General features: G+C 32.3%; 1 protein-coding gene across 1 annotated transcript in view; it reads left to right on the top strand.

Moving 5' to 3' along the window:
• CCDC150 (coiled-coil domain containing 150) overlaps window positions 1–26176 on the top strand; it is a 107088-nt gene that overhangs the window by 1538 nt on the left and 79374 nt on the right. The window contains exons 3-10 of the mRNA XM_074302807.1: window positions 1049–1269; window positions 1396–1574; window positions 3791–3859; window positions 8013–8129; window positions 13391–13520; window positions 15007–15050; window positions 16138–16230; window positions 22544–22651. Coding sequence (XP_074158908.1) covers window positions 1049–1269; window positions 1396–1574; window positions 3791–3859; window positions 8013–8129; window positions 13391–13520; window positions 15007–15050; window positions 16138–16230; window positions 22544–22651 — 961 coding nt within the window. The remainder of the gene's footprint in view (window positions 1–1048; window positions 1270–1395; window positions 1575–3790; window positions 3860–8012; window positions 8130–13390; window positions 13521–15006; window positions 15051–16137; window positions 16231–22543; window positions 22652–26176) is intronic.

The raw sequence follows: 26176 nt of genomic DNA, 5'->3' as shown, positions 1-26176 counted from the left end.
AGTTTTAAATTTAGGTAGTCTTGACTAGGGGCAGCACTCTATCCACATTGCCACCTCACCTAATTTATAAACAATAAAAACAAAGAAACAGAAAGTTAACATAAGTAGTTTAATATTGTACAAATTATATAAGAAGCTTTATTGTTAAATTTCTAAATTGAACTGTCCACAAATGGAACGAACTAACTCATAAGATAGTAAGTTACCTACCACATAGTTCTTTATATTGACCTTTTATGACCTATTGTTGGGGGAAATTGTGCTGCTTATAGTAGGAGATGGCTAAATAAGTTCTTGGGACCCTTTTATTTTTTAAGATTCCATGAACTTAACTGTCCTTAGGTTTGGGACAGGGAAGGAGGATTGGCTTTTGCTGCTTGGCCTTAGAGGGGAAATCTGAGGCCAATGAGCAGAAGTTATAGAAAGATAGACTTGTTTCATGGAAGGAAGAATCTCCTAATAATTATAGCTGCATAAAAATGGAATTTTTGCCTATAGCGCTTTTATCACCATTGAAAGTGCTCTAGCAAAGAACTTAACAACAGTTTTTGTGGATATTATAGAGGTAACTCATTGCTTCAGATAGGAATTGAACTCTAAAAAGAAATTTAATTCTCTAAAGGGAAGTGTAATTGGTCCCTTCTGCCTCTGGGATCTTATAATAAGTAACATCAGACTGTGCATTATTTTACAAATTTTTCTCAAAATTTACATGAATATGTTGTCTCAGATACAATGTAAATATATTATTTGAGCCTTAACACTTCCATGAATTAGATTCTACAGATATTATTATCTTCATTTTTGAGATGAGGAAACTGAGGTGACCTACTTTCAAATCCAGATTTTACTGGGCTCCAAGTTCAATCTCCTATACTCCCAACACTTTGAAGTGTTAAGAATATTATTAACTGATTTATCTAGTAATATTTAGTACAAGTGATAACTAGTTTCATGACTACAAATACTGATTTAAAAACAACTGAAACTAGTACAGTGACTTTTACATCAGTGAATTAACTGTGCCATGTCCATTTTAAAAAATTAGCTTTCAGACTCTTTCTACAATACCTTTAGAGGATTCTGAAAACCAGAAGATCATTCATCCTCTCCAGGCCAGGTTTCCTTTTGATGGAGAAAATAATGTTTTGTGGAAGAACTGTGAATCTCTGGTGAATCGTATGTGCCAATTAGAAAGCACCATGCAAAATCTGAAGGCAAAAATCTCACAACTTCAGATTAAAAAAGAATTGAATCCACAGAATTCAGGTATAGAGAGAAAAACAATGAAGGCAGAAGTCTGGCACTTGCCTTAGCACTTACTATGCTTGTTTTTTCTTCTTTCTGATGCATAGTTTGGGGTATAATGGTGCTTTTGTGATTTATATTGTCCAGTAGTATATCTGAAAGATCAGCTAACTGCCGTAGAAGAATATTCACCAGATCTGAGGGAAATGTATATGGAACTCACACATTTGCATAAGCAACTGAGAGATGTGAAGGAAGAAGGAGACAAGGCACAAGATGAAGTTCAAAGGTTGAGTGCTGTACTGGAGATTGTAGCAGCAACAGAGGTTTGTTATGTTCATTTAAGTTCATGCTTAGAGTGTGACAGGACCTGAGTTAGTCCTTGAAGACAAACTTTTAAAAATTAAGTTATATTGATCTTAGCGTACTTTTGCTGGCACATGGTGTTGAATAAATGCATGTTGATTTGAGACTAACAGTTGTGAATATTAGGTGATATGAGCAATTACATTTTTGAGTTTCTCCTATCTGCAAGATACTGGAGGAGAGGGGAATACAATGAAGTCTGAAAGTCCCTGAAATGAAAGATCTTATAGCCTAATTAGAGAGAAAAGCTATTTTTTAAACAAAATTAAATGGCATGAAATTATAATGGAAGAGTTATTGTAGGGAAGTTAAGGATTTGTTACCAAATGAGAGCCGTAGACATAATTGTTATTCAGAAATATAAATCCCATTGGTCTGGGAAAGAGATGGAACTCAATCTGTTTCATGAATGATACTTAAAGTTAAATACACATAACACACAGGGAGAATAGAGAGAGATGATTTCAAAGATAAAAACATGAACAATAGTACTTAAGGCAAAGAGTGAGTATTCAGTGACCAAACTGACTTTGATAGAGGTTAGAGTTTATAGAGAGGAATACTCAAAAATAAAATTGGAAATCTAAATGGATTGTAGAGACCCTGGAAAGTGGACTAAGGAATTTGATTTTTCTCCTCTAGACTACAGGAAGTAATTAAAGGTTTTTGTATATGAGAAAAATGTGATAAAGACATTATTTTAGGAAGATTAATCTTAGCAATATTCATCTTTGATTACAAGAATAAGAACAACAGTTCAAACAGGCAATGAGGGCCTGAAACTAGGACTTTGATAGTGCAGTGGAATAGAAGACATTGTGAAGAATGAATTAATGGGACTTTGTAACTGATTAATGTTATTTCTTCCTCCACATCATATAAAAAATTATTTAGATTTTTAGCCCAGAGTGGTGGGAAAATTGTAACAGTATGGAAGACATGAGGTGAGCATAGATAATGAATGATTTTGTCAATATTGTACTTGAGGCAAAAATAAGAAATCCAAAAGAAAATATTCAGTTGATAGTTGGAAATGAGTCTGCTGTTCAGAAGTATTGTCTGAGTGGATATTTAGAAACTGTCCAAAGTTATTTTCCCAAAATGCAGATCTATGTAAATCCCCTAATACATAAATTCTAGTGACTATTATTGGAAGTTAAAATATAAACACCTATCTTTGGCTTGGTCCCTTCACAAATTGGCCCCAATCCATCTTTTATAATACTCCTCTTCCTACACTCCATGATCCAGTTAAATTGACCTTTTTCTCTGTTACTTACATGCAGCACTCTATTTCCTGTCTCCACACTTTGGTTTTTCGCTGATCCCAAGGACAGTACTCCTTTTTAACCTCTGCTTTATAGATTCCTCACTTTCTTCATGACACAAGTTATGTGCCATGTTCTAAATGAAGCCTCTCTTAATCCCCTCTCCACAATGACCTTTTTATTTGTATTTATTTTGCTGATATTTATTCCATATATGTTTATAAAATGATTTGGTTTTTTGTCTTTAAATCCTCAGGACTTTACATGGAGCCTGGTTCATAACAGGTTAAAAACTTGTTTCTTACTGATAATGTAAAATTCCATAATGTGATAAGAGAAAGAAGTGAGAAAAAAAAAAAATCTATTGCATTTCACAAGAAGTTCATTAAATTTTCATTGTGCAATTTTGTAGAGTTATAGGAATGGAAGACAAATTTCAAGGAATAAATAGGAATGGGATGTATGGCAAAGTGTTTAAAATATCAGAGCTGAGAGGGACCAGTAGAATCAAATTGAAGTTTTTTAGACTAGGGGCACTGAATCTCAAAATTTACTTGTAAAGCTGATATATGAGATCTCCCACCTCCCCAAGTGCTTTTATACAAGTAATTTTATGAAATATCTCTCTTTTTTCTCCATATTTTTTAGTATATCATTCACAATTTAATAGCACCAGTTTTTCTTCCCTTCTATCTTTTTGTGGAATTCTACATATGGCAGTGATCATTCATTTGCTTAAATCTAAAAATTGGATTATTAGTAAAAGATTCTTTTATTTTTAAACGTTATATTTTCTCAATTTACTCATGAGAAAGATCACATTCTAGCAGCAGAGTTGCTAGAGAAGCCTTGATTTGAAACTTTGTAAAATCTTTGCATTTAGAAACTGACTTTTCCCTAATTTTTAGATGGATGCTACAGTTGATAGAGAACAGCCAAAACCCAAAAAACACAAAATGACTCATAAAATTCATCAGGTAAGGCAAAAAGGATGCTGGGAGGGTCATTGGAATTATGAGATGGAATACAATGGATACAGAGTCAACTAACCTTAGAGACAAAAAGATCTGGGTTGAAGCCATTCCTCCAAAATACTAGCTTTGTGATTCTGGGTAAGTCATTTAACTTGCTAGTGATCTTGATGTCTCAAACTATTAACAAGTACCATCTTATATTGGTAAAAAGAGTTTCTTCACCTGAGAGTTCCTTTTTTTTTTTTCTTTTTTGCAATTACCTTATGGTTGATTTAAAAATCAATTGGTCTAATCATTATGGAAAGCAATTCAAACTATAACAAAAAATGTTCCTAAACCATATATCTTTTGATTATTTATTGATATCATTACTAAACCTATATGTCCTGAAGAAATCAAAGAAAGTATAAAAGGATTCATAGATAAGAAAATATTTATAGTTAAATTCAGATTAATGGAAATCTTTTGAAGTGGTTGCATGTATTTGATTTTGTACCATTCAAAGCTATAATGGTGTGAAATATTGTAATGCCAATGGAAATATTCAGTATAACTTTGAATAGGGCAGCTACTTTGCTGGATTCATTATTTGTACTTATCAGGACTTGGGAATATAGCAACTCTTTTTGAAATGTCACAGATAAATCATAGGTCTAGTCAGTTCCCATCCCTATGAGCTGGTTAGACATCAGATATCTTCAACCATCCTGGATGTAACCTCAAGGCATCATGGTACTGTTCTGGAGTCAGTTCTGCTATAGCATTTGTTTAAAAAAAAAAAAAAAAAAAAGCTAATTTCGAACAAAATTGATATGTTAAGGAACAATTTGAGTATTTGTCACAAGAAAGAGAAAATTGCACTCATGAACCTATCACAAAATGCACATAAGTGTGCCCCTCAAACATCTATCAGCAACCTTAATTCAGGATGCTATCTGGCAAAGTTAAGTAATAACACTTCATAATAACAATCTGTAACTCTTCTAATACCTACTTCCACAAAAAAAAATACTATGTCTTTTTCATATTTATTGTATATCTTCTGGTATAATAGAAGCAAAAGAGTACTGGTTAAAATCCATGAACTCCTCTACTCCCCTAACCTACTTAATATCTGGCACCAGAATTGCTGCCCACTGAGATCACCCTCTTGCCGAAGTCATTAATTTCCCTAGACTGGATCTAGGCTGAGCAGTAGCCTGATGCTAACATCATAACTGATTATTATTGTATTTATGAATTTCTTATTTAACATAAACTGTGCTACTGTTTTCATTAGTTTTCAATCTTTTTTAGATGTCATTGACAATGTTTTTGAGCATTGTGCTCTAACTCCATTTTCCCCATAAGTCCTGTGATTTTTATTGCTTAATTGTTCATAACATGGTAAGTTTTAAGAACATATTATGTTGAGTTATGGCAGAATTGACCATTTTGTGAATTGAGAAGTCAGGAGACCTGATTACTAATTCTCTGCCACTGAACAGATGTATACCTTTGGGTAAGTCACTACTTTTCTCCAGACCTCAGTTTTCTTATCTATAAAATTAAGGATATGGACTAAATTATCTTTAATATCTTTTCTAGCATTAATATTTTGATATATCAACACTAGGAATACTCAATAAAGACACTTGATCTCCAAGGGAAATAGTTGTCACAAAGCTTCTGTAGTTTACTTTGGAGAGGGCCATGGAATGACTGCCATGTTAGATTTTATTACCTTTAAGTTTGTGTTAAAATTAAGGTTACCATTTAAATAAGCATGTTTATCAGATTCCAGTGATAATCTCATTTCTCAAAGCATTGAGGTAGGAGTGGGACAGCTGCTAGAAATTGTTTTACTGAGAAGTGACAAAGGAGGAGACTATTAGAAAGAGGCAGTATGCTATAATGGAAAATTATGGAAATTGGAATCAAAAGACTCGATTTAAATGCTTGTATGCTTCAACAAACATTTACTAAATACCTACTGTGCTTACAAAAAAGAATTCCTACTTTTAAAGAGCTCACACTGTATCCTTGTGTCATGGAAAATAACCTGTCTGAACTTCACTTTGAATGGGATGAGGTGAGATCTTTCAAGACAGTTGTGAAAATCGAGTAAGGCTTCATCTACTTCAGAGTTTGAGTAGGCCTGAAGGACTTTGAGCATTGATTCAAGGGCATAATTGAGTCCCCTTCCTGCTATCCTCCCATGACACAATTTCCTCCCTATTTCAGTCATATGGGCAACTATGTACTTATGGTCAAGTTCAATTTCGTGGGTAGATCTCCCCTTTAGAATGTAAGACTCTCAGCCAATGAGGATGAGGGTCAGTGGTGGGAGGGGGTGTTTTGCATTAGGGATTAAAGGTGCTGTCTAGCCCACAGGAAGTGCTTCTTCTCTTCCATTGTCTGCTCAAGAGGTGGGACGCCCTTCTCAGTGGAATGTGCAATAAACTTTGCTTTACTCTAGAGATCTCTCCAGCTTTTTTATTAAATGGTGACCCCTCACCATTTCCGTACCACACAACTTTTCTCACTTTTAAAATGGAGATAATAATATTTACATTTACCGCACAAAGTAATTGCAGGCAAAATGCTTTGTATTTGAAATTTTGTGGAGTTTACTTGCTAAAACTTGTTTTTGCCATGGTTTGGCTTTGGAGAATCTAACATCACATTCCCATTATTAAAAAGCATTGCAATTGTTTTTAGTGAATATGAAGTCTTATTAAAAGCATAGCAGCCTAAAATAATTATACTTATGTTTCTCTAGAGATTGTTGAACTATAAATATAATCTAGAAAGCCATTTTACATCTCTGTTTCCATTGTCTGATACCCAATTTAATGAGTGTAATACATATTTAAATCAAATGACTGTTGCATGAATTGACTGCTCTTAACAATACCTTGAGAAATATCTTAGTATTAACATGAAATTTCCTTTTAAAAAAAAAAACAAAACAAAACATATCCTAGGCATTTTATTACTAGTCTAAAGGAGATGATAAATGTAACTATTAAGTTTAATTAGGGAAATTCACGTTTTTCAAATACAAATATATGTCTTCATCTTGAGAATATTGAAACTAGGACCCCAAAAGGGCAAGAATAATTGTGAATTATATTTAACCAGATTAAACTTTATTTGACCAGTATTGTTAATTAAACTTCTATGGGTAGATTGAAAATCTTCACCATTCATAATTTATTAACCTGAGTGACAAGAGTATATATAAAGAGCTATGAAACTGTGTATCATTCGATCCAGCAGTGCCACTACTGGGTCTGTTTCCCAAAGAAATCATAAAGGAGGGGGGAAATGTGTGCAAAAATGTTTTTAGCACCTCTTTTTATGATGACAAAGAATTGGAAAATGAATAGATGCCCATCAGTTGATAAATGGCTGAATAAGTTATGGTATATGAAAGTAATGGAATATTATTGTTCTATAAATAAAATTATCATTAAGGTAAATTTTGTATTTCTTAGCTGTTCCACAGTTAAGTGCTATAATTCTGTAAGATTTCTGTTATTAAATTTGCCTGTAACTATTGTATCATGCCTTCATACTGGATTTATGACCAATTTCCCAAACTTATTATTCATTTTTTCCATCTAGCTGTGTTGCATTAGTAGTTATTATCCTTTGATATAATAAGATGATAATACATTTTATTTTGGAGTATCTAACTCAATCAAAATTACATTTGTAGTTCAGAATGCAGGTTTAACTAAAACTTTATCCAGTGACTCTTGTTTACTTTGATAAATGAGAGTTCTGGGTTTGTTAGCCTTCTCCAGAGTAAGAAAACAAGGGAACCTAGGACACTTGAAAAATAATTTTGGAATTAAGTCATATGCTTACATTCTTGATCTTTTGTTTTGCTCTTCTAAATCATAGAATTTAGAACTGAAATTTTATCTAATCCAGCCCTCTCTTTTTACAGATGGGGAAACTGAGGCTCATAGGGATTAATTGACTTGCCCATGGTCAAATAGGTAGTAAATAACAGACTTTATTCTACTAGGTAGAAACAAAAATTCTGAATTACAGAGTTTTTTAATATGATGGAATTATTTAGTGGACTGGTGATAGTTATTTTAATTCTTGTCAAATAAATATCTTCACTTAGTCTTTATGATTTAATATCTATGTTGCTTTGTAGCTAAGGGAACAACTATCCCAAGAAAAGAATTTACGGGAATCTCTTGAGGAATCCCAAGCAGCTATGCTGTGCAGAGTACAGGATATGGAAACAACAGTTGAATTGGAGCGAGAACAGGTAGGTGAGAATCAGGATTCTTCTGTTCATTTTTATGATGAAATGAATCAGGAAGAAAATGTAGTTTTACACCTAAATTTCTAAAGATGTTCATAATTTTGCTTAGATTTAATAATAATTTATTTTCCTTTAGTAGTTTTCTGACAACAATTTTAATCTTAACAGTTTTTTCTCTGTCACAGTAAACATAATGGAAACAATATGGTGTAATGGAAGAAACACCAAGCGCTTGAATCAGAAGACCTGAGTTTAAGTTCTGTTTACTGGATGTTCTGTTTACTGTTTCATGAGCCTATGTCTTTGAGCAAGTCATTTAACCTCTCACAGACCTTTAGAAAAATTTCCTTATTTAAACAGTCTCTAAAGTCTCTTCTAGTCTTAACATTATGCAAATCTCTCAATTATGGGTTTACTGGATGAAGTGAGGAAGATCAGTAAAATTGCATTTACACTGCTATTAAATTGTAACAAGACAAATAAGGTTTTTTTCTCTCTTAATTTGAATATGGACAAGGAAAGTAATATAGCAATCATATCTTAAGTTTCTTTGTGGAAAACATTCAGGTGTTCAGTGATTTTATGTGCTGCTATCTATAATCATAGCATCTTTTTCAGTTAACAAATGGTTATCCTTTATTGTTATCACAGGGTAATACTTAAGAGTGGTAGCTATGGAATCAGGAATCCTTTAGTTTGAATATTTCCTCAGATCCTTGTTAGCTGTATGATCCTAGACAAAATGCAGAATCATAGAATTTGAAATTTGAAAGGCAATCTCAATAGCCACCTAATTTAAGTAAGTAGCAAAAGTATTCCTACTATAATATACATTAATAGTGATCACATATTCTCTGTTCAAAGACTTTTTTAAAGAAGGAAAATTCTCTCTTGATATAGGTCATTTCATTTTTAGATAGCTATAATTGCTAGATAGTTTTGACATCGAGCCTAAATTGCCTCTGCAAATTCCACACTTTGTTCCTGGCTTGATCTCCTAGGAACAAATAGAACAAAGTTAGTCCCTACTTGATTTGTCAGTCCTTCAAATTCTTGAACACAATTAACACATCTCCCATGGACCTTTTTTAATTTTCAATCTTGTCAGTCCTATTTTCCCCAACCATTGTTCATATGTCAAGGACTCAAAGCCATCTCCATTTTCAATTATTTGATCAATGTCCTTTTTAAATTGTTGTTGTACCTAGAACTAAATACAGTACTGGAAATAGTGTCTGATAAGGCAGAATAGAAGTTATGATCCTCTTTCTGGAACTCAAGATTACATTAATTTTTTTGATTGCCATATCTCATTGCTAACTTATATTGACTTTGCAGTTCCCTAAAATCTCCAGATACTTTTCAGACAAATAGCTAATTTGCCATGCCTTTTCTAATCTTATACATGTGAAGTTAATCATATTACGTGCAAGATTTTACATCTGTCTCCATTGAATTTTCTCTTTCTAAATTCAGCCTAGTCACTGGCTCTAGTTCATCAGGATCTTTTTTGGATTCTGTCTTGATCATCTACTGTCCCTCAGTTAACAAGCAATTAAGCACTTGCAAAGTGCTTGGCACTGTGCTAAACTCCAGGAATATGAAGAAAGGCAAAAATGCAGCAATTGCTCTCAAGGAGATCAAGAGCTTTTTGTAATCTGCAAAATTGATAATTATATCATATGTACCTTTCTTTATTCATATCAGTAGTTAAAAATGTTACACAGCAGAAATGAAGCACAGATTCTGAAATATTCCAGTGAAGACTTGTAAGGTTGATATTGAACTATTAACAACTATTAACAGCTACTTTTTGAATCTGGAAGTCTAAACCATTGTGAATCCATAAGTATTATCATCTAAATCCAAGGCTTAAACATGACCCCATATGGGTCCTATAACTGAATATGGAGGTTACAAAAATTTTGGCAATAGTAAAAAGATTTTTGAATATAATGATCAAAAATTTATTCAAAATCAAACATGTAATAAGTCCAACAAAATAACATTTGTTTCTGTCAGGGTTTGTCTATATTGTATCACACAAATTCATAGTTGCTTTGGTTTTGAACACACAACATGCACACTTAGCCTTGTGTGTGTATGAATGCTGCCAGAAACACCTCAGCTCAGATTGAAGACAGAGTTGTGTAAAAATTTATCAGGCAAAAAGAGGTCATGAGCGGAAAAAATTTAAGAAGCCCTGATATTTCCATTTTCTTTACCAAAAAGTATGAGATGCTTATCAAATGTTTTGTAAAATGTTAAATATATGATATCTGTAGCACTCCCTTCTGCCAGTTTAGTATGCCTGTCAAAATAGGAAATAAAATCAGTCTGGCATAATCTCTCCTCTTTTTAATTGTTTTTTTTCTGATTATTCATGTACATTAATTTTTTAATACACATTTGTTTAATACACCTTTTTTTTTTAAAATAGTTTTTATTTACCAGATATATGCATGGGTAATTTTACAACATTGGCAATTGCCAAACCTTTTGTTCTATTAATACACCTTTAATACACATTTGAATCATGTTGGGAGAGAAAAATCAGAACAAAAGGAAAAAATCCACAAGAGAAAAAAAAAGCAAAAGCAAAAGAAAAAAAAAGTGAACATTACCTGTATTGATTTACATTCAGTCTTCATAGTTCTCTCTCTAGACATGAATGGCATTTTCTATACAAAGTTTATTGGGATTGCTTTGGATCATTGAACTGCTGAGAAGAAGTAAGTCTTTCATAGTTGATCACATAATCTTACTGTTACTGTGTACAATGTATTCCTGGTTCTGCTTATTTGTGTAACTCTTTTCAGGCCTTTCTAAAATCAGATTGTTCATTTTTTATAGAACAATAATTTTCCATTAGTTTCGTATTTCATAATCTTTTCAGCCATTCCCCAATTGATGGGCATCTATTCATTTTCTAATTCTTTGCCACATAAAAAGAGCTGCCAGAAACATTTTTTTTTTTTTTGCACATTTGAGTCCTTTTCCCTCCTTTATAATTTCTGAGGGATATATGTTAGGATTCTTACAAGGTGCTAAATCACTGAAATTGATAGAGACAACAATTATCTAATTTAGCATGCTTCAGTATGATTGATCTGATTCTACAAGGAGATGTTATGGGCCTGAACTTGAAACAAAGTACTCAGTGGAATTGATGAGATAATGATTCTCTAATTTACATGTACTTAGTACTTATTATAATTCCACAAGATTCAAACCTTTAAGAGAGCATATGTAAGGAGGAGCTGACAAGCTCAGGAAAGGAAAAGCCTGCTCTTGGACTTCCTGGAGATTCACAAGGCAGAAACCCACAAGCCCACTGTCTTGGAGGAGGAGTCAAGATTCATTCCAACTTCCACCTTTGTGCTGGCTGGAGGCTGAAGGACAAACCTTCGGATTTGGAGACATTTGGAGGGAGATCTTGGAACCAAGGAGAGAGATAGGCCTCTACTAAAGCTAATCGGGCCCCGGGAAAAGAGACAAGACTTTGAAGGACACAATAAGGGATTTGGACTTTAATCCTTGCCTGCATTTGGGATTATTGAACAGAACTGAAACTAAGGCTGCCTCTAGAAGCTCCCTAAGAAACCTGCTCCCAGAGAACATTATATCTTTAGAGAAGAGAACATTACAGATATAGACCCAGTAGTAGTAGCATTGCTGGATTAAAGGATTTGTACAGTTTTATAGCTCTTTGGGTATAGTTTCAAATTGCTCTCCAGAGTGATTAGATCATTTTATAACTGCACCAGTAATGCATTAGTATTCTAGTTTTCCCACATCCTTCTTTTTAGTATTTTTTCCTGTTATCTTACCCAATCTGAGTGGTTTCTCAGAGTTGTTTTAAATTGCATTTCTCTAATAAATAATGATTTAGAGTATTTTTTTCATATGACTATAGAGAGCTTTAATTTCATCATCTGAAAATTGTCTATTCATATTCTCTGAATAATATCTTAATTAAAAAAAAAACATGTTATATGTATATGATCATAGAGTTAGAGTGAAAAGGGATCCCTTCATTATACAGAGGAAACAAGTCACAAAGAGGGTAGGAGACTTGCCCAGGATCACAAGTATCTGAAGCAAGATTTCTAGAAACTTGGAAAAACATTTGCCCTTCTTCAATTTTATAGCATTTCTTGCTTTCCATAATCATTTAAATATCACTGACAAAGCTCTGCAATTATGGTTTCCATTTGTCATTTTTTCCCAGATATTGTTCATCCTGGATCAAGGGCAGCTAGGGTTTTCTTATTGTCTTATCTCAGATATGAACCCCCTGTAGGTCATTTATTTTCTGTCTTTTCCAATGTTAAGATCATTCTACTTTGCAGAGAAAATAGAAGAGTGAAGTCTACCTTTATGTCACCAATGTCTTGTCCATCCTCAGCACAAATGCTATCCTTTTTATCCTCCTTTTTCCCTCAACATAGCTAAACAAACAAACAAAAAATCTAAGGAAAATCTTTTTTGCTGTCCTTTATTTACCTTCTTAGTTTAGCTCATTCTGAGCTTTAGCATTCCTGGCATTTTTTACAGGAACATGTCTCTTATGTTCATTTACCTTCTGTTTCTGGGCCTTCCTCCCATTTTCTGTATATTTTTAAAATCTAACTTGTTTGGTGAATTCCCTCTGCTTCCAGATAAGTGTTTTTAAACATATTTCATTTTCCTACTTTATTAGAAGTGATCCTCTTTGTCTTCAGATTTTCATTCTTGAACATGGAAGATCCTTCCTGCTGAACTGACTTCCCCTCTAGCACTTTAGTCCATGTCCACCTATCTATCTTTCTTCTGAACCCTTTAAAATCTGTTTTCCCCAAATTTAGAATATTTGTTAGACTCTAAAGTCGTTTAACCCTCTGGATTTCATTATCCTCGGTTTTAAGATGGGGAAAATGATGAAATGAGATAATGTAGAGATCTAATGGGTCTTCCCTTTCATAGACCTTGGATTCTATTCATATCTTTAGCTATTGCATATTCTACACATTTATTATATTTCCCAGATTTTAGAAGCTGGAAAGCACTTAATAAATCATCTTTTATATCCCCCTCATTTTATAAATGAAGACAGAAAGATCTAGAGAGGTACAAATGACTACATGCTCAAGGTCTTATTGTGAGTTATGTAGAAAGTCATGACTATAGAGTGCTTATTAAAAAATGTTAGAGTTGAAGTTTCCCTACAATTGTTTAAATTGTTTTTTTTTTAACTTCACAAAAATGAAATTTCCCTAACTCAGGTAAAAGCTCTACAACAAGACTGCTTAACCTTGAGAAAAAATGTGGAGATTACTCAAGAACAATTACATCAGGAACAGCAAGAAACAGCACAACTGGAGTCTGAGTGTGAAAAGCTGAGGATTGAACTAAGTATGAAAAGAAAATTTAGAAATCATACTATTTTGTTAGTTCTCCAAGGTGTCATGACTAAGTCTGGAATTTACAAGATTTTTGAAGTAGTTAAATTACTAATGGCTTTTGTGTTTATAAAGGATCTAAAATTTTCAAGAGATCACTATTACTTGATTTTTCCATGAACCTGAAGTCCTTTGCTTCAATGTTCTTTATTCTTCTTCATCCTTCACTGTCATCTATATTTCATGTTAGTCATGTTATAAAATATAGCCATAAACTAAAACATATATACATTACAAGGCACTACTTCACCTCTAACATCACTCTGCAATCAGTCAACAAGTGCTTACCAATTGCCAATTATATGCCTAGTACTGTTGTGCCTTGAGTTCTGATTGTCTCTAGGATAAGCTATAACTTGGCTGTTGGCTGAGCCAGGATATGAATTCATGATTTTTAAAACCAAATATACTATTCTCTCTTTAGAAAGATCTTTACTTTATTTCACAGATACATTTTATGATTTTGAACATGTCAGTCCTTTCAAGCTTCAGTTTCTTTATGTAATAAAAAGTTGGACTAAATGTTAATATTCTTTGCAGTTCTCAAATTCTATGATTCCACGTGTATGCCATAATTACCAATTAAGCTAACAAAGGATTGCTTTGGTTGTCTATTCTAAAAAGGAAATAAAAGTTTTTCTAAAATTATTTAAAGTAAGCTAAATATTCCTTTTCAATCTTATTTATATTGTTTATTTAGCAATTTACTTTTCCTATAAATTATAAAAGCAAACTTTAACTCCACATCTGTCAGAATCCTCATTTACTCCAAATATATTTATTCAAAATTAAGGTTTAGTATTACTGAGTATAGTATAATTTTAAGTCTTAAACCTAATTATTTGCACACATATTAAGAAAAATCTGTTCTAGTTTTTTCAAGATATTTAAAATTAGTGAAATGGATTTAATGAGTACTGATTTAAAAAAAATCATATTATTAGAACAAAAAATGTATTCTTGGATTTTTTTCCTCTCAAAAATAGTCACACCTCTCAGAAAAAAAAAATTGAATCTAGGAAAGATAGCATGATGTGACAGATAGAAAGTTAGTGTTTTCTATCAGGAAATAAGATAATATTTTTAAATTGTCTTATGTTATTTGGCACTATTAACAGTAGACATCAATAATATAACTTTGATTTTACTTCTGGTATTCAGCCAAATTGTTGTTCAAAGTGAAAGGTTTGCCCCTTGCAGAATATTTTTTTAAATTGTTCTAGTGAATAGACTGATAATTTTAAAATCTGGCTTGTAGAGAGAGCATGCTCCCTTCTGCATAGATTGTGCACCAGTTAGTAACTTTTTTTCATTTCCAACCAATAAAAATATGATTACAAATATCTTCCAAATTCTTATTTCAAAAGAATTTTTTAGAAAGGAATTTTCAGAGGAAAAGTATATTGATATTTTTGTCTCAAAGATATTATTTGTTTTAGGATCCAAAGATGACATCATTTCCCAGCTACTTGAAGATGGAAAGGTAAGTTGCAAATCATTAAAAAACAAAGGATATTTATTTCTTCCCTTCACTAAATAATTTTGATTTCCTTTTTTAGCCTTTGCTTTTAGTTCTACTGAATCTCCTAACTAATACTTTAGTAAATAGCCTGCTAACGGTAAATATGTGATCAAAGTGCATTCAGGATTGTGGTTAAGTTAACAACATATACATAATAATTATGATTTCAAAATGATAGGTCTATTTATATAGTCTACTAAATTTCAGAGAGGACCACAAATCAGAATTTCACAATGAAATGCAATACAAACCACTTCTTTTAGGTCTCCCCATATGTTAAGAAATGAAACTACTGATATATATCTTTTTTTACCTCTGTGAGACAGTTCTCTCCTGGGGTTACAGAATGGTAATTCTCCATTTATAGGATTTACTTCATTTTTTAGGGATTTGAGAGTTTGGGTTTTGGGGTTTTTTTTCTACCCAAGTATTACAGCTTTAAAAAAAACCAGTTTTGTTTTGTTTTTTTAAATCAGATTATTTTACCCTTCCTCATTCAGTTGTTTCTCTTAAGTGAATAAGTTTGACTTTTTCATTCTTTGTATTAATTTAAATCCTACATTTACATATAAACTTAATGGAAAGAGACCTTGATTTCATTGGGATTTGGAATTTATAAGATGAAAGATTCTAAATGCACAAGTTACATAAAAGTATAGAATCTTATTTTTAGAGTTTAAAACTTATGGTGGATGGTGAAAATTGGATGGTTAGTTAAATCAAATGTAAAATTGTCTCCCCCATTTGGGATTCTAAAATCTTTGTAATAATTGAGTGAACTATTTCATAAATAATTTAGAAAGAAAGAGAGAATTGGGTTGTGGCTATCCATATTCTTCACAAAACTTTTTAAAACAGATAAGAAATTTTTTTGTGATAGTTCCTGAGTATAGAGTAAGAGTTAGCTAGTTCTGAAATGGTGGTAACAGTATATATATTATAATAGTAGGAAAAGCACCTGTAATATAGGCTTTAGAGATGAACAGGTAAATTTTAACAAATCCTTTACATGTCAAGAAAGAAATTTTATTTGCTTTTTCTTTTCTAGACTTTGCATTTGTCTTTTAGTCAAGAGCATAAAGAGAATAACTATTTAAAGTCTGAATTGGCATCCTTTCGGGAAACAGCAAAAAAAGTACAGGTAATTAGAATGGCTTTTTTTGAAATATTCTTGTTCAGTTTTCCTTTTCTTAGGCTCATAGTGTCATAGATTTAGAGTGGGAAGAGTCCCTAGTTGTTGTATATTCTAGCCCCTTCATTTAATAAATGAAGAAACTGAAGGCCAAAGACATAAAGTATTTGCTCAAGATATCACAAGTAAAAATGGCAGTGCTTTTCTTGATTTATTTTTAGATATTAGATATTAGAGTGCCCAGGGATTAAAATTCACTTAACTCTAGTTAGTTAAATTCCATTTGTGCTGATTATCCAAATTCAGTACATTCCCCAAATCTAATTGCATAAAGACCTCTCAGAATTTAATTCCCAGTTACTTTCTTTTTTAAAATTCATTTTAGTTATTTTTGTTACCTTTTGAATTATGTATTATATACTTTCCTCTCCACCTTGCACTAAAGAAGGCCACCACTATTTGACATAAATCTATTTGACATAGATTTATAAATATATACTTTATGAACTTCTATTTATTCATTCTTTCTTTGGAGATGGATAGCATCTTCCTTCATAGGTCCTTAATAAGTTGATTTGATTATTTATGGTACTGAGAATAACTTAGTTGTTCACAATTATTTTTCAAAGAATATCGCTATTACTATATGCAACATTCTCTTGATTCTGCGCACTTCACTTTTCATTATTTCAAAAAATTAATTCCAGGCTTTACCAGTTCATAATTTCTTACAACATAATGGCATTCTATCATAATCATATACCACAATTTGTTTGGCCATTCTGAAATTGATGGGCATTCTCTTGATTTCCAGTTCTTTGCCACTACAAAGAGAACTGCTATAAATATTTTAGAACATATAGATTCTTTTCCCTGACCATCTTGGGTAACAGATCTCATAGTAGTATTGATGTGTTATATCTAGTTTTATAACTTTTGGAGCATAATTCCAGATTGTTCTCCAAAATGGTTGGATAAGTTCACAGTTTTACCAACAATATGTTAATGTTCCAGTTTTTCCACATCATCTCCAACATTTATTATTTTCCACTTCTCTAATTTTAGGCAATATGATAGGTATGAGATAATGTCTCAAAGTTGTTTTAATTTGCATTTTTCTAATCAATAATGATTTGGAGTATTTTTTCATGTGACTATATTTAGTTTAAAATTTTTTATCAATAAACTGCCTGCTCATTCCAATTACTTTCTACTTATTTTGAATTCCTACAGAATTTTAAGTTTCATTTACATCTTGTCTATCTAGCTAGATTGTAAACAAGAGCTGTTTATTCTTTTTCTATTGTATCCCATGCAGCAAACAGAACAATGCAGACATATGTATTTTTTCTGTTCATTTGAGTAGCATACAGCATTCCAAATAATTGTTTATAGATGGGACAACCTCCAAGATTTGATTTGTTTATCTTATAGTAAAAACTCTACTGTTTTAGGACTAATCTTTTTTTTAGTGAAGAAAATGCAAAATAGATGCTTTTAATTTTGTTTTAATGTGTTTTGAAATTTATGATTATTATAAAATTAAAACATTCATACCCAGAGGCCATAATTTTGAGGGTGATGAAAGATCTATTTTTAAAGTATCTGAAAGAGGCAAAGATGGCAAAGACATGGAATAATCTCAGACTCTACTATTAATTTTTTAAGTGACCAAGATAGCACAAATCTATTCTAACCTATATATGTCTATTTAAATTTTCCCCCTGAGGCAATTGGGGTTGTGACTTGCCCAGGATCACATAGCAGCTAGGAAGTGTTAAATGTCTGAGGCCAAATTTGAATTCAGGTCCTCCTGACTTTAGGGCTCTATCCACTGTACCACCTAGCTTCCCCCATCTACATAATTAAAAAAAATTATACATATATTGACAGCATCCTTGATAGGGATAGGCAAAAGGAAGAGGTAGGTTTTTTGAAGCCTTCTGGATATTTCATAGAAGATACTTTACTATCACAAAGTTGGTTCAATGATGTAGAAAGTACATCACTGTTCCATTGATATTCTTGGGATATTAGGGAAACAAAAGCCTCTGTTTCCTATCTCTGCAACAAATTTATGAGAAAACAAGAAAATATGTCACACAGGATGGACAGGAAGGGGCAAATTGTAGTTTGAATCATTCAAATATCCACACCACTGAGATTATTGATTCATCTGTGTATTTGTATTGAGTAGCATTCTGCATGAAAGTTACTGCATCTAAGGTACCAATATTGGTTGCTGAAGCTGAATTGGTAGAGAAATTCAATAAAGAATGCTCTGACATTTGATGACTCCATTGCAAAGGTGGGAAAGATGGAGAGAGGGAGAAATATATAGGAAAGTGTAATTCAGCAAGAAGGAATGGAAGAGGATAAAGACTTTATTTCATACAGAAGACTGATGACACTATATCATGAATCCACTATATCATATTTTTCTTTGAAAAACATTAAGTAGTCATTAGCCAAAATGATTTGGCAAGCACCAAATCAAACCATGAAGAAAAAAAAAGGTTTATAGTTTAACAAATGGGAAGAGATTTGTTATTGTTTTGGATGTTACTTCTCAGTTAGCTGTATACAGTTAGCTCATCAACTCATTAGAAATAAGAAATTTTAAAAGAACAAGAAGAATGAGAAAAAAGGTAAGTATACAATTGAAACTACTAATCCCTGAAAAAAATGAAAATAAAAAGTGGGGAAAATGGGCAATTAAAGTAATTTGAAACTGATTCTAATAATATTATTCAGGAATATAAATCAAATATATTCAATATCCAGAAATGATGTTAGTCATCAAACCAGTAGTTGTGTTATCAAAGAGAAAAGATGACACCAAAGGAAACAGGATATTGAATACAAACTCATTTCTAATACAATGATAATGTATAATTATGAGCAGGATTTCACGAAGAAAATTAAGGGAGTGACAGGTAAAATCAATTTAAAGAAAGCTTGGTAAGATATTCCACTAAATGAAGTCATTCCAAAAGAATTCAAGGAAAAAAATGAAAGGGCTATAAAAAAAAAAAGAAAGAAAAAGAAAAGGGAAAATATTTGCCAAAAAACCCAAAACATTTAAACAAAATTTTCCCTATTAAGAATAGTTGGACCACTAAATGTGTACCCTAACATGACAGTCCCAAACATGTTTATGAAAAAGAAAGAAAACACTAAAAACAACAAAAAATAGTAAAAACCCAGTAAAAAGACTGAATTAAGTACATATGTATATAAAGAAGAAATATATGCTGGAGGGGAAAGAATTCTGAGTACACTGAGGGATCAATATATAAGGTATTTGGAGGATGAGAAAACGGCAAAGTGTTATACTGAAAGTTTACTACCAATTTATCTGCCTACTCTTGCATCTATACAAAATTTTTAAAAGAGGAATACATACAAAAATTAAGGCCATCCTTAATGAGGCTATTATTAAGGATAAATAAGCTTTTACAACTGACATTCCAACAGTGGACCAAATTTTTATTATGTCACAATTAGCTGAAATATAAAGAGAATATAAGAACTTATTGTCCTTATTTGATTATAATGAAAAATTGTTTTTAGCAGAACAAAACACCACTTTATGAGTTTTTCTTATACAATAAGATGTCTCCTATCTACATATCAAGATCATTTAGAATTCCTTGAAAGATGTAGTAATATAAATAAGTAACACTATAAATGGTATAAATATTATAAGACAAATATCAGATATAATGTCTTTTGTGAAAAGTATTCATTACTTTTATTGAAGAAAACCACTGCAGAATTGAGTTTGAAGAGAGATATCTTGTGATTTCCCATAGATGGTGAGGCCTTCCAAATCCTGCTGTTTGCAGATGACTTTGTACTAATTGTTATAAACTCCAGGACTTTGCAAAGCTCACTAGAAGTGATCTATATTCATTTCAAGGAGTCTAGCCAGTCTATCCATATAGGAAAGACCAAATGGATAAATGCCTGTGTAATGTTCTTTTCTCTAAATTGTAATCGTTCTCTGTGAGCAAGTTCCTTGGGGAGCTTCTGGAGGCAGCCTTAGTTTCAGTTCAGTTCAATAGTCCCAAATGCAGCCAAGTCCAACTCCTTTATTATCTCTTCCAAAATCTTATTTCCTTCATTTGGGGCTTGGCTAGTTTTCTGGAGGCCTTCCTCTCTTCTTGGTTTTTGAGAGCTCTTGAATGAATATCTCCATCCAGCACAAAGGTGGAAGTGGGAATGAATCTTGACTCTGAATCTCCTGGAGTTCCCAGTGGGCTTGTTCTTTTATATGCTCTTTTAAAGGTGTGAAAGATGTGAAAGGTGTGAACTCGGAACTAGAGAACTGTTAAATACCATGCTAAATTAGACAACCAATTTAGCACCTTGTAAGAATCCTAACATGCCTAGAACATATTTTAACATGCATTTGGATGTGATACCCTGTAAAACTGTATATTAGATTGAAACAGTATAATTGGACAGTGAGTTGAGTTCAGATTTGAACAGGAGCAGGATGGTGCTATCATATAATCCCTAGGAATAAAGAACAACAAGATATGTGTGATAAAAAGAGTTGTTCACTTGGAAAAAGTTGGCAATAAGAAAAGTACTCCCCTGGTGCTCAGGTGTTATCAGAAAAATATGTAGGCTTCCAAAATGTTATATGGATTGCCTGTATTGAATTTTGGGAAAGAAATGAATAAGTGTCATACAGAATTAGTGAGGATGGATTGGTGCATTCTGATATATTGTAGAGATCTTCTCAATTATTAAGGTAAAAATCCATCTGAGTATTTTAGATAATTTTAAAATGATGTGTTTTACTTGTTTTCTCTGAATTGTCTCTTTAAAATTATTGATTTATTCTTGGATCAGCTTAAGTCATTTACATATTTGCAGCTAATTTGTTAGAATATAATTTGTTAGAATATAATTTAAAATAGAATCTAATTTGTTAGAATATGCTGTATTGAATTCCCTAAGCTATGTTTTTTGTTCTTTTTTTTTATTTGAAAGGATTTTCATTTTCTCTTTTTTTTGTTGCTAAATTTGCCAGTAGTTTGTCTTTATATTTATTTCATTAGTCTTATATTTTGTCAACCAAATTATCCTTTAATTTTCTATTTTACTTATATTTGTACTTGCCTTTATAATTTGTTTTGTTTTTAACTTTCCTTAGGATCATTTATCGTTTTATTCTTTCTCTCATGCATTGAGGTATAAGAATTTTTTATATTTTTTTCTGTAATGAATGTGCTAGATTGTGATTTCAAATATATATACATACATATATATATATATATTTTATAAGGTAAGTGTTATTAAATAATTATAATAAAATAAATAATTAAATTATGATTATATCTAAATAAAAAGTCTGCAGTTTTGTTTTTACCTATCATGTTCAGTGTTAGCTATTTCAGTTGATCTTTGAAAAATTTCTCTTCTTTATATTGTCATTTTTTATTTTATATTAATCTTTTGTTAGTATCTTTTATTTCTATTTTCATTTTCCCCTGTATTTTAAGAAGCCAAAGGAAAAATTAGTTGTTAAAATTGTTTTGTTTCATTCTTTTGCTTGTTACTATATTGCCTGCTATTTTCCCCCACTGTCTCTTCATATTTAATTCTTCTTTGCTCAAACCAAATTATCTAATGATATAAATGGTCATTATCTGAATTTTTGCTAAGAATAAATACAGTATCAAAAGTGAATAGTGTTTAAAGGTAATAAGAGAAAATACCCTATCTTTTTTTTTTTTGGAATAAAAATTTTAAGTGTTCAAAAATACAAGTATGACTATTGTTCTACATTGTTCTATATTGCCACTGTATTTTTTCTTAAAACACATTAATCTTGTGGAATATGATTTCATCTTGCATTTTTAATACAGGTATTAGTGGTAAAGAATGTGAGAAATTCAGTTCTTTAGGTTGAATAACTCTGGATATTCCTTTCAAAATTGTGGAAACATTCCAGTAAAAGGTTTAAGGGCCTATGTTAAAAATTACAGCAACCTTCAGTAAATAGTAAAATTGATCTATTTCTTCTCATATTGTTGCAGAAGCCTTGCTGATATGGATAGATGTTTAGAATAATGAATATAAAGTTAGTCAATTTCTGAAAGCTTCAGTCTGGTCTAGTGAATAATGGATATGGTTCTTGTTTAAATGTGGATCCACTCAAGGGGGTTTAAATAACATTTTGACATATTTTATAAAACTTTAGAACTACCAAATAAAAAAAATAAACCCTTGAATTATCTAAGGACAATGAATTATTAGGTGTTAAATTAACCTATTAAGTTCTAAATATGTATCTTTTTTTGCTTAGGTGTTAAATGATCACTTGAACAAACAGTGTTCAGATCTGAGTAACAAACTTCAAACAGTTACTATGGAGAATATCAGACTCATTGCAGATCATCAAGCAATTCTAAAGGTATTCAATTAACACTAAACTACTTATCTAATACAATTAGCATGAAACCATAATAACTCAAATATTGGGATATTTGAATGGCTAAGACTATAAAATATGAAAATGAATTTTAAAAAATTAATTACAACATCTCATTTTCTGAACAATGATTTCATTTACTTTTACGTAATATTCTGGTTCGCTTTTTGGAGATCTTAGACCAACCTTCCTTTCCGCAGAATAATCACCATGAGAATAGCCAGAGAAAGTCCAAAAGTCTTTATTGTCTTCTTCACAGTCTGTCTCCTTGCCTGGGGCTTGGTCAGCTTTCTGGAGGCTCTTCAGATGGGCCTTGGTCTTAGTGGAGAAGTGAAGGAGGACAGGCCAGTCACTGTGAGGGTCTCTGTCTTCAAGTCTCTTGGAGTCCTCTTCTAGGTCGGACTCTGACCTCTTAAATACTGCATTACGGTTAAATACATTCATCATACTGAGTATAAGCCAGTCATTATATCACTAGGGAATCATTATTTGTTGTAAGATTAAATCAATTATACTGAACTACAGAAGTATTAGTCACCATGCTAAACTAGATAACTATTGTTTTATCAATTCCATTGAGTTAACACCTTGTTATAAGAATCCTTGCCTCAAGCATATTTCTCCAGAATTCTATACTTTTGGTGCTTTATAAAATTATATTATCTTAGAAGAATAATTATCTTCCTATTAAGGATTTCTCAAAAATATACTGAATGATAACATAAGTCCTTTCCCTTCTATACAGCTTTGCTTCTGTCATTCCCTCTACATGCTGTACCTCTTTCCAGAAAATCCCATCAATTGGAATTATAACAAAATAGAATAGAATGCTTTGGGAAGAAATGATTCTCTTTTCATTAGAGATCTCTGAATAGAATCTGGATGATTACTTATCAGAAATGTTATATTGAGAATTACTTTCTAGTTATGAGATCAATTATGTGACCAGTGGAGTTCTTTCTAATCCTAAAAATTGCTGATTCTGTAAATCTCTTTTATACACTGTAGAAATAAGTTCTGCTTATTTTTAAGTTTGTAAATTTCTGTGGTGGATCATTTCTTGAATACTTTATTCACTTATTCTATCATGTTCAATATCCATATAATTTACTTCAGTATTTCTATATATATCTACAATCTTATCAATGGGAGCACTTTCTCCATTAGTGTATGTAAAGGGCTGAAACTCTTGAGCCAATGCACTGAGATAGGACAATTGAACACTAAAGGCTAATTACCAATTGGACAGTACTCTATAAGAATATGCTTGGAAAATGGCCCTTCCCACTATCCTGTGCTGGCCCAATCGTTTGGTACATACAGAGAATTGTGGGAGGGACTAGGAGGTGCAGGGAGACTAACCAGGTTCACTTCTTCGAGAGAGACCACAAAGTGAGGTTGCAGAGAACCCACACATCCACTCTCTTCACTTCTACCACTAAAGACCAAGAATAAAAACTTTTGCTTATCCTGATTTATGGCTGATTCCAAAGTACCCAGGGTGCTAACCAGATCTCCACAAGTGTAGGTCACAACATTTCTTTCCAAGGCATTCCATTCCACGGTATGGTCGTTCTAATTGCTTAGGATGATTTTGCTGACATTAAGCCTTAATTTGTCTCTGACTTCTTTACATTGCTCCTAGTTCTGCTCTTTGGGGTCAAATAGAATAAGTCTGAATGTCTTTTCCACATTACAACACTTCACATATTTGAAGACAGCTATTATTTGCCTACTGACTCAGGCTAACTATCACCAACTTTTCAAAATTATTCTTATGAGATATAAAGACCCAAGGCCCTTCACAATCTAGGTTGCTCCTCTAGAAATAGTATCAGTTTCATAATATTCTTTATAAACTTTGTCCTTTTATAAAGAAAATGCTCCAAATATGATTTAACCAGGGGCAGAATAAAATGGGACTATCAGCCCCTTATTTTTTGGTTACAGCCTATCTTATTAGCTTTTTTCCCCACAACACCTCATATTGCTGATTTATAAAATTGTAGTTGTCTAAGACTCTCAGATCTTTTTCATATAAAGTATTTTCTAACCATATCCTCTCCCATGTTAGGAGGTTGATAGTTTTGTGGGGTTGATATTTTTCAACCTATATCTGTTTACCTTTATTCCTATGGAATTTCATCTCTTCAAACTAATGCTGAAGCATCTCTAGATCTTTTTTTTTTTTTTTAGATAAATATAAATGTTTATTTACTGAGACTGATATTTATCTAAAGGCAGCTAGATAATATCTCAGTAGGCAAATTGATCAATATCTGTTTCTTCTGGCAAAGGAAGACTTAGTTTATATCAAGCCTCAGATACTTTCTAGCTATGTAATCCTGGACAAATCATTAAACATTTCTCTGGCTCAGTTTCTTATTCTGTAAAACAGAGATAATAGTAACTTCTAATTCCCAGGATTGTTTACTCATTTTAGTTGTTTCTGACTCTACATAACCCCATTTAGGGGTTTCTTGGCAAAGATACTAGAGCAGTTTGCTGTTTCCTTCTTTCGCTCATTTTTCTTTCTTTTCTTTTTTTTTTTTTTTAATTCATTTTTCCAAATTATCCCCTCCCTCCCTCCACTCCCTCCCCCCTATGACAGGTAATCCCATACATTTTACATGTGTTGCAGTATAACCTAGATACAATATATATGTGTAAATACCATTTTCTTGTTGCACATTATTATTAGCTTCCGAAGGTATAAGTAACCTGGGTAGATAGACAGTAGTGCTAACAATTTACATTCGCTTCCCAATGTTCCTTCTCTGGGTGTAGTTATTTCTGTCCATCATTGATCAACTGGAAGTGAGTTGGATCTTCTTTATGTTGAAGATATCCACTTCCATCAGAATACATCCTCATACAGTATTGTTGTTGAAGTGTACAGTGATCTTCTGGTTCTGCTCATTTCATTCAGCATCAGTTGATGTAAGTCTCTCCAAGCCTCTCTGTATTCGTCCTGCTGGTCATTTCTTACAGAGCAATAATATTCCATAACCTTCATATACCACAATTTACCCAACCATTCTCCAACTGATGGACATCCATTCATCTTCCAGTTTCTAGCCACTAAGAAAAGAGCTGCCACAAACATTTTGGCACATACAGGTCCCTTTCCACTCTTCAGTATTTCTTTGGGATATAATCCCAATAACAGCAATGCTGGGTCAAAGGGTATGCACAGTTTGATAACTTTTTGGACATAGTTCCAAATTGCTCTCCAGAATGGCTGGATTCTTTCACAACTCCACCAACAATGTATCAGTGTCCCAGTTTTCCCACATCCCCTCCAACATTCATCATTATTTGTTCCTGTCATTTTAGCCAGTCTGACAGGTGTGTAGTGGTATCTCAGAGTTGTCTTAATTTGCATTTCTCTGATCAGTAGTGATTTGGAACACTCTTTCATATGAAAGGAAATAGTTTCAATTTCATCATCTGAGATTTGTCTGTTCATATCCCTTGACCATTTATCAATTGGAGAATGGTTTGGTT

Source organism: Sminthopsis crassicaudata, chromosome 3 (assembly GCF_048593235.1).
Source record: "Sminthopsis crassicaudata isolate SCR6 chromosome 3, ASM4859323v1, whole genome shotgun sequence".
Classification (NCBI taxonomy): domain Eukaryota; kingdom Metazoa; phylum Chordata; class Mammalia; order Dasyuromorphia; family Dasyuridae; genus Sminthopsis; species Sminthopsis crassicaudata.
Note: the sequence above shows the minus strand (reverse complement) of the source record. Positions and strands in the feature narration are given on the sequence as shown.